The sequence below is a fragment of the Salminus brasiliensis genome, chromosome 1 (genome assembly GCF_030463535.1).
Source record: "Salminus brasiliensis chromosome 1, fSalBra1.hap2, whole genome shotgun sequence".
In the NCBI taxonomy this organism is placed as follows: Eukaryota; Metazoa; Chordata; class Actinopteri; order Characiformes; family Bryconidae; genus Salminus; species Salminus brasiliensis.
The window spans coordinates 67,439,550-67,449,018 of NC_132878.1; the positions used below are offsets into that span (position 1 = coordinate 67,439,550).

At 42.1% G+C, this 9,469-nt stretch overlaps 1 protein-coding gene across 1 annotated transcript; it reads left to right on the forward strand.

Moving 5' to 3' along the window:
* The first annotated feature begins 537 nt into the window (after nt 1-537).
* hsp90ab1 (heat shock protein 90, alpha (cytosolic), class B member 1) lies at nt 538-6,922 on the forward strand. The gene is made up of 12 exons (XM_072687368.1): nt 538-623; nt 1,951-2,094; nt 2,588-2,794; nt 2,937-3,096; nt 3,251-3,384; nt 3,628-3,936; nt 4,190-4,355; nt 4,453-4,643; nt 4,859-5,006; nt 5,271-5,539; nt 5,903-6,236; nt 6,382-6,922. Exons 2-12 carry the CDS (start codon nt 1,951-1,953, stop codon nt 6,492-6,494), a joined length of 2,175 nt encoding a protein of 724 aa, XP_072543469.1. The 5' UTR covers nt 538-623; the 3' UTR covers nt 6,495-6,922.
* Nucleotides 6,923-9,469: the final 2,547 nt, after the last annotated feature.

Genomic DNA, 9,469 nt, shown 5'->3' on the forward strand with positions numbered 1-9,469 from the left:
GTGATTCGGTTACAGACACCGTTATCTCTGCACTGCCTTTTAAGACCCTGCCTTTAGAGACAGTATGGGCAGCAGGGCGTCAATAATCAGGCCTAACCTTAGGCCTAATTAGGCCTAACTTCAGACCCATTAAAAAGCTTTGACTTCGGAAACCTGAACCAGTAGCATCACCTAAACAATATAGCTACTAGCTACTGCAAATCTTCCAAGATGACTGAAATGATTCCAAGCAGACTGAAAATGCATAAAGCTACACAGGCCAACATCCCCAAATCTTACAGCTGTAACTGTAGAAAAACGGCTCAAAAATATTAATGTGCGATTATGCAATTATGCAAGCGATTTATTTTGTATTCAATTGTATACAAATATTTAAATCTCTTATATAACATTATGAGTGTCGTGATTGTATACTTATATCACATATCTATGAATGTCATTAGAAACTGTGAACTTTGCCAGTGCACCCTACACAGTGTAGACCCAGCCCAGCCCGCGGATTGATACGCCGCATGTTCGCAGGTTATATAAAAACACGCCGCTGCGCCGCAGCATCACTGTTGGAGGAGATCTGAAGGGTTTGGCTGCATTTATTTCAAGAGAAATCAACGAAACGAATCAAGGTGAGGGTGCTCGTCTAAAAGACAAGGCTAGCTAACGAATTATCTTCATTTTGACCATAAACGCGGTATCATTGCGACCTAACTGTGTTTCATTAGTCCGCCGTACAGTTAAAGAGGAGAGCCGGTAACAAAGACCAACATTGACTAAAGCTTAAAACGACTCCGTACACGATCTCATCTCCACTAGCTGACCAGATTTGGGTCCACTACTTCATAATTTCGAGTGGCTACGATCCCTCTAGTTAAACTTTTGACCAGGTAAATGAACGCGATTCGTCGTGTTGGTTAGCTAGCTAGTGCTAGGTAGCTAGCCGGCTAGCTAGCGTTAGCTGGCTGAGCCCTTTCTTTCGGCAGGTGCAGTGCAGCTAATGCAGGGGTGTTGCTAGCTGCCTGTACGGGGGTGTAGGGTTACTTTTCTATGGCCTAGGTGGTCTAAGCTGGTGGACTGCGGACTAAGACATCTTAATCCATCACTAAGATCGAGGATGACTGGCAGAGCCTATTGTATTAGCCATATAGCAAGCTAACTTGGTTGCAGGCCAAGCTGCCTAGCTTATAACGTAGCCATTTAATCATCTCAGTTGATATTGAAGCTACACGGAAAGTTAAAGTGGTTCGTTTTCAGCCTCACAACACAGCCAGTGTAAAGTACTGTGGCTCTAGCTATATGGGGGTCGAGTCTGCTGTGTAATCTTCTGGAAGCCATGTGCTCTGGCTGGGATTACCGGTTTCCACTAGTTATCTTTTAACGTCTTGGATTACAGTTTAAACGAAGAACAAATTAAGATTGAGTTAAAATTGATTAGTAATGTGATCTTGATCTCCCTGGTAGTAAAAGCAGGGGACGGGGTTACAAACGTGAGTTTTCTGGCTCTTGTCCGTCTCGCTCAAGCACGTGTTTCCTCCATTGTACGCGGGGCGGATTTCGCCATGTTGAGCTGTTCAATGGAGACGTTCAGGAGCAGCTTCGTTCAGAGTTCAGACGACTGGCTTTTGTCAAAGAAGTTGTTCACTAAACATCTAATTTACACCGTTTTTCAGCCTTTACACCCCGAGCCAGACAGCGTGGCCGAGGTTTGCTTTAGTATTAATGTAACGCTGGAGATGCGAGGCTGCTGTGTCCACATGCGTGTGAGCCTGTAAAACTGAAGTAGCAGGGTTTTCCATAGACTACAGTGCACAATAACCATTAAGTTTAGTTGTTAAAGTTGTTCCAGCTTAGTTTTTTTTTTTTAGTCACTTGGAGCCGTTACCAATGAGGAAACCGAACTGAAACAGAAAGCGTATCTGGCTTAATGTGTTGTGACTCATGTTGTCTCTTCTCCAGATGCCTGAAGAAATGCGCCAAGAGGAGGAAGCTGAGACCTTTGCCTTCCAGGCAGAGATCGCTCAGCTGATGTCCCTCATCATTAACACCTTCTATTCCAACAAAGAGATCTTCCTCAGGGAGCTTATTTCCAACGCCTCCGATGTAAGTGCTGTTCTCAGAGCAGGCGCATGTTGATTATGGTGAAAAACCATGATGACTGTTTATGAAAACCTTAGGAGAAAACCCTACACATTGCAGTGGCTAAAACACTGTATAGCCATAGTTGCACATCTGAAAGGTTACCAACAGTACAGTATCTTTACTGTACCAACAACTATTGGCTCAATAGGACAGGAAAATCAAATGTTGCATGTAATCTTTTACCAACAAGAATCTATGTAGTTTTATACATTATGCAACTGTTACCCTGTTACCGTTATACAGTGTTACCCTTATGTTCTCAAGTGTTAATGGGTAAATATTTGGTTATCCCTATGATTTTAATAGAAGGGGTTGCCCTAGTAGATGCTAATGTGAGGTTTGAATGCTTCTTGTATATAAAATGTGCATCTACAAGTTTAAGAGCAGGTGTTAAGTGTATGTTCTGTTGTGAGGTTATACATATATTAATTTCTTTGCTCTTTTCAAATTGTAGGCTCTTGACAAAATCAGATATGAAAGTCTGACTGATCCATCTAAACTGGACAGTGGGAAGGACCTGAAGATTGACATCATTCCCAACCAACATGAGCGCACTCTGACCCTTGTGGACACAGGAATTGGCATGACCAAAGCTGATCTGATCAATAACTTGGGTACCATCGCAAAGTCTGGGACCAAAGCCTTTATGGAGGCTCTTCAGGTAAACAAACGAGATGTTCTGACTCTGTTAATGTACAGAAATCACACAAACGGGACAGAAATCACACAAACAAAAGGACCATTTTAATAGTTGATTTATAGTTGAGTTCATGTATGAATTGATTTCCCCCCCCCTTACCCAGGCTGGTGCAGATATCTCCATGATTGGACAGTTTGGTGTGGGCTTCTACTCTGCTTATCTGGTGGCTGAGAAAGTGGTAGTGATTACCAAACACAATGATGATGAGCAGTATGCTTGGGAGTCCTCTGCTGGTGGCTCTTTCACAGTCAAAGTTGATCATGGTACGTTTAGGAGACTTGCCTCACCATTTTACTTGGCATTATATGTAAACCAAGCAAAGTACTTTATTTAAAAAGGTGTACAGCAAACAGACAACAAAACAGATTTAAGTGGCATTTTCAGCAAAAACATTATGCCTATAATTTGTCTTAACAGGTGAGCCCATTGGCCGTGGAACTAAGGTGATCCTTCACCTAAAGGAGGATCAGACTGAATACATCGAAGAGAAACGAGTGAAGGAGGTTGTCAAGAAGCACTCTCAGTTCATTGGGTACCCAATCACCCTCTACGTAAGTGTTGTACTGTTCATGTACATTGCCCTACATTTAATGGTAATAGAAGGATCTTATGAGGTGTTAGTATTTATGAAGTATTACTATTTATAATTGTACATTGGTTTTGAACAGAAAGTGTTATGCAGAAAACATCTTGAATCAGCTATGTTTTACCTCATTAAAGCTTGGGCAGATTGAATTAAGCATGGTTTTAGGGAGTGAAATTTTATTTCTAATCTGCTAATGGTCCTTCAACAGGTGGAGAAGGAACGTGACAAGGAGATCAGTGACGATGAGGCTGAAGAAGAAAAGGCAGAGAAGGAGGAGAAGGAAGAGGAGGGAGAGGACAAGCCCAAGATTGAGGATGTGGGTTCAGATGACGAGGAAGACTCTAAAGATAAGGACAAGAAGAAAAAGAAGAAAATCAAGGAGAAGTACATTGACCAGGAGGAGCTTAACAAGACCAAGCCAATCTGGACCAGAAATCCTGATGACATCACTAATGAGGAGTATGGAGAATTCTACAAGAGTCTGACCAATGACTGGGAGGACCACCTTGCAATTAAGGTATTTAAAACCTAATTTACAACTCCTTGCAATAAATTAGATTTGATTAGGGTTTTTGTGCGTAATTCGTTGTACAATTCTGTACACAAATAGAATTAAGTGATTGGAGCAAAGGAAAAGAACCTTAATTTAATGTAAATGTTCTATAAATGGCTGCAGCTATACTTTCAATACAGTGCATCAGCAGCCAGCAACCTGAGTGAAGCCTAAACTGCAATGAGGACTTATTTATTTTATATTATTTTTTTTATAGCACTTCTCTGTGGAGGGTCAACTGGAGTTCCGCGCCCTGCTCTTCATCCCCCGCCGTGCTCCCTTTGACCTTTTTGAGAACAAGAAAAAGAAGAATAACATCAAGCTGTATGTGAGGAGAGTCTTCATCATGGACAGCTGCGAGGAGCTCATCCCAGAGTACCTGAGTAAGGAAGGCCGTTTTTAAACTTCAGCTGCAAATCTAGATCACTTTTGTTTAGTTTGGGGGATGTTTTGACTAATTCTGGTTTTAACTCTTTATAGACTTTATCCGTGGAGTCGTGGACTCTGAAGATCTTCCCCTGAACATCTCCAGAGAGATGCTGCAGCAGAGCAAGATCCTGAAGGTGATCCGCAAGAACATAGTCAAGAAGTGCCTGGAGCTGTTTGCTGAGCTGGCTGAGGACAAGGACAACTACAAGAAGTTTTATGAAGCTTTCTCCAAGAACATCAAAGTAAGAATGTGCCCCTCAGACTCTACTCTACTTCCCAAGAGTTTTACTGATTCTTTAGGCCCTACCCCCTCCTAGTGCTAGGAGCTAGAAGTGTCACTTCTAGTGTTCAGCATGATCATTTTGATAGAAATGGAGTCTGCCTTGAAGTGTAGGCCCACTACCAATGTTTTGATGGCCATGTAATGGACAATATTAACACCGGTGTTGTGTTGTAGCTGGGCATCCATGAAGACTCTCAGAACCGTAAGAAGTTGTCTGAGCTGCTGCGCTACCACAGCTCCCAGTCAGGCGATGAGATGACCTCCCTGTCAGAGTACCTCAGCCGCATGAAGGAGAACCAGAAGTCAATCTACTACATCACTGGTGAGTTAACAGCACAAGGCACCCTGTTGGTATTGGTTTGATAAGGTGGCAGAGTCTGATTATGCACACAGCATGTAAGAGGATGCACTGGAAAAAGTAATTATGAATTCAAAATTCAAGTGTATTTAATTTGTCAAATATTACACAAGCCAAACAGTATTTGTGAATCAGAAATACAAGTGTATCCAGCTTTTTTTACTATCCAAAATTGGTGAGCAGTGAACACTAGTGAATTTTAAATGCTAACGAGCTGTTATTTACCAGGTGAAAGCAAGGACCAGGTGGCCAACTCTGCCTTTGTGGAGCGTGTGCGCAAACGTGGCTTTGAGGTGCTGTACATGACCGAGCCCATCGATGAATACTGTGTCCAGCAGCTGAAGGAATTTGATGGCAAGACACTAGTGTCTGTCACCAAAGAGGGCCTGGAGCTGCCTGAGGATGAGGAGGAGAAAAAGAAGATGGAGGATGACAAGGCTAAGTTTGAAAACCTCTGCAAGCTGATGAAGGAGATTCTGGACAAGAAGGTTGAAAAGGTAAATGGAGAAGTCATTATTTTTTTCCTTTATTTTGGGTTCTTTTATTACAACTTGGATGTAACTCTGACTACATCTACTTTCTTATTTAAATATGAACAGGTTACCTAACTTGTGTAGTTCAAGTTTTATTGGTGAGTCAATGGAATGAGTGTGGTTTGTCAGACGTCAGGAATGGAGACTGTTGCATAATTGCTTGTATGATGGACATGGTGTGTTCATTAACATGTTTTGGATTTGAATGCTTTGAGTGAAGGAAGGATTCTAAATGCTATGCTTGGATCTAACTAACTTTAACTCTCTGACCAGTCTACTTTTAACCATGTGCTTGCCATGTAACATTGCCATCTGTCCTCCCTTCAGGTTACTGTATCCAACAGACTGGTGTCATCACCCTGCTGCATTGTGACCAGCACATATGGCTGGACAGCCAACATGGAGAGGATCATGAAGGCCCAGGCTCTGAGGGACAACTCCACCATGGGATACATGATGGCCAAGAAGCACCTTGAGATCAACCCTGACCACCCAATCATGGAAACACTGAGGCAGAAGGCTGAAGCTGACAAGAATGACAAAGCAGTGAAAGACCTGGTGATCCTGCTGTTCGAGACAGCCCTGCTCTCCTCTGGCTTCTCTCTAGATGACCCTCAGACACACTCCAACCGCATCTACAGGATGATCAAACTGGGTCTGGGTAAGAGATTCAAGTTTGAACTATTCTTGAACCAGAGCTGTGTAAAGTAAGGAATCGAATTCTGCTCTGAAATGTGGGGTTTCTTTTTGTAAGGAGTTGTAGCTCCCAGTACCAGCATGGCTAACTCTACTGACTCTCTTCTCAGGTATTGATGACGATGACATCCCCACAGAAGAGCCCAGCTCTGCCCCTGTGCCAGAAGAGATCCCACCACTGGAGGGCGACGACGATGCCTCTCGTATGGAGGAAGTGGACTAAACCCTGCCTCTGACACCTTTAGCCTCACTTTTGTAATGCTATTTACCTTTTGCCCTGCACAAGGGGCAAACTGTCCAGAACCCATAATGGTTTAATCCTTCTCAAATGGACCAGAGTTTAAGACTTTTGGCTTGTTTTCCTTTGTTGTACAAGTTGTATGTAAATGTGGGCAACCTGGTTTTGTCCAACTGTGACTTCAAGTACCCTGCTGCACTGAGCTTTCTGAAGTGAGGGACTGGGGGTGTGAAGGGGGAATATAACATTCCAGCAGGTTGAAGTGTTTTAGCGGTGTAGGAGGGGTTTGGCTCTGCTGCTCATGTAAAACGTGCACACCACATTGAGGGGGTGGACTGCAAAATTTCATTTGCCTGAGTCCAGGCTTGTGTTCAGTGTCTTGTTTTTGCAGAAATTAAAAGATGTACCACTGATGTTGAAGGATCTTTGTTTTCAATGAGTGCTACAATCAGGGAGGGGATAAAAAATGCTACCCTGAGGTCACCAGAAAATCCATTTAACTTGAGCAACTGTAAGCAAGCAAATTTGTTTAACTGTGGATTACCTTTTTGGCCAAGGGTCAGAATTCCAAGGCCTTATTCTTATCAGCCCTGTAAAACGATGTGTCCCAAGAACCCGATGACGCTCAAGCCTTGACATGTACCACAACACGATCTTGTGTTTTGTTGAGGGAGAATAAAGGCTAGGTTAGCAATACTAAGTTTCCATTCCAAGGGCACCTGTTTGGGGGTGGGGGGTGGGCTCAGATGTCAGGCACACCATGATTTGCATCAAAGTCAACTCTTGACTAGTGATCTCTAAACCTGTCTGAGATCCACCTGCAGACCTCACCTCTGACCCAAATTGGATGCTGCAGGGTGTGTTCACAATAAATCAGTCTTGTTTAATATTTTTATATTGTTATAAAATACCTATTGCCTTTATTAAAAACATACTACATAAAATTGATAGTTCTATAATTATAAGGATTAAGTTGCTAACTTCTTGATGTACTGAGTTATGTATTAATTTTGTTTTGAGATACTAAGTTATGTAATGTTAAATGATTCTTATGAGTGACTAATGTTATAAAGTCAGTATGAGATGCTTAGTAATCATTACTTTGATATGCTTTTATAGTGGAAACACACTTCCATTTCAGTGATCTAGACAACACTGCAATGAACTGTTCATAAGGGAATTGTAATGAATGCAGACAGATCCACTGTTTTTTTCTTTAGCAGATTTGGCTTGGACAACTACCGACACTGAAAGTCAAGCTAACTAGTCGTTCTTGTTGGTTAGTTTAAGTCCACTAGGAGGCGCTGTTCACTGACAAAAGCGACCTGGAGAGGGGAAAGTGCCTGTGATGTTAAATAGAATTGACAAAAGTCATTTTCACCAACATGCAGAGACATAGAGAGGAATCTGTACTACTGAGAAGCTATTTGCTTCAGATAAAATGCTGATAGGAGAAGCTAGAATACAAGTTATTCTATAACATATATAGTTTAAATGCTGAATGCTGTTCCATTATGGACACCTACAGTGAAGCCTGAAATTATTCCTAGAATAATTAAAAGTTACTTTTATTTAACCAGCATTTTTTTAAAACCAGAAATGACACGGGTGTCTCCCCAAATAAGACGATGTACAAAAATATTAATACCAACTTTATTCCTACCCTTCCCAGTAATCAATATATAAGCCTTTATTGGCTTTTACAGCAATCAAACGCTTTCTGTAATTGCTGACCAGTTTTTTGCATGTCTCCACTGGTATATTTGCTCCACCGGTGTCGCCTTGCCATCACCCTGATCTTTAGTTCCCTCCACAGATTCTCAATTAGATTCAAGTCAGGACTGCAAAACGTTCATGTTTTTGTCCGCTAACCATTTCTTCACCATTTCTGCTGTGTGATTTGGGTCGATGTCATGCTGAAATATCTACTGATGCCCAAGGCACCAAGTTTCTCTGCAGACTGCCTGATGTTGCTCCTTTTTCATGGTGCTGTTTACTGTGATTAGGTTCCCTGGTCCTTTGGCTGAAAAACACTCCCAAATCATGTTTAACAGTGGGTATGGTGTTCTTCAGGTTGAAGGATACATCATTGTGGCCAAATAATTCAATTTTTGATTCATCTGACCATAAAACAGAGGACCAGAAGTCTTCTTCTTTGTCCAGATGAGTATGTGCAAAGGCCAAGCTGAAGAACTAGCGTCCTCCTTGGTCTGCATTTGTGGAGCCCAGCACCGTGCAGTCTCTGTTGGACTGTCTGCCTTGAGACGTTGCCAATAGCAGAGCCCAGATTCACCAGGTTTGGTCTTGGTGGTGATCCCTTGATTCTTTTTCACCTCTCTCACTATCCTCCTGGCCAGCACAGGTGTCACTTTTGGCTTCTGACCATGTCCTCTGAGATTTTCCACGGTGCAGAACATATTGTATTTTTTTTTATAATACTTTGCATTGTAGCCATTATAGCCCTTTCCTGAGCAGCCACAATGCGCAGTCCTTTGTCTTAGCCACAACTGTCCACAAACCAACTGCAGAAAGCTGCTGCTTTTACCTGTTGTGTTGTTTAAAACGTCTGTTCCCAATCAATCAGGGCCATTAGGATGCTTTAGAACAGCTTGGACTATTTGGAGCGGGATAGAATATTGGACTGGGACAGTTTGCAAAGGGTATGAATAATTTTGGACATTTTTCTTCAAATGTAAATAAAGGCTGAGAAATATGTTTTCCCCCACAGTGATGCCTCGTGTACACTGTCTTATTATCTTCTGGGAGACACCCGTGCCCGGATGCATTTCAGGTAAAAAACAAAAACAAAACAATTTTGCAGTCCTGACTTCAATTGACTGAATCAAATTGAGAATCTGTGTGGAGCAAAAATACCAGTGGAGACATGCAAAAAACTGGTCAGCAATTTTAGAAAGTGTTTGATTGCCAATAAAGGCTTATATATTGATTACTGGGAAGGG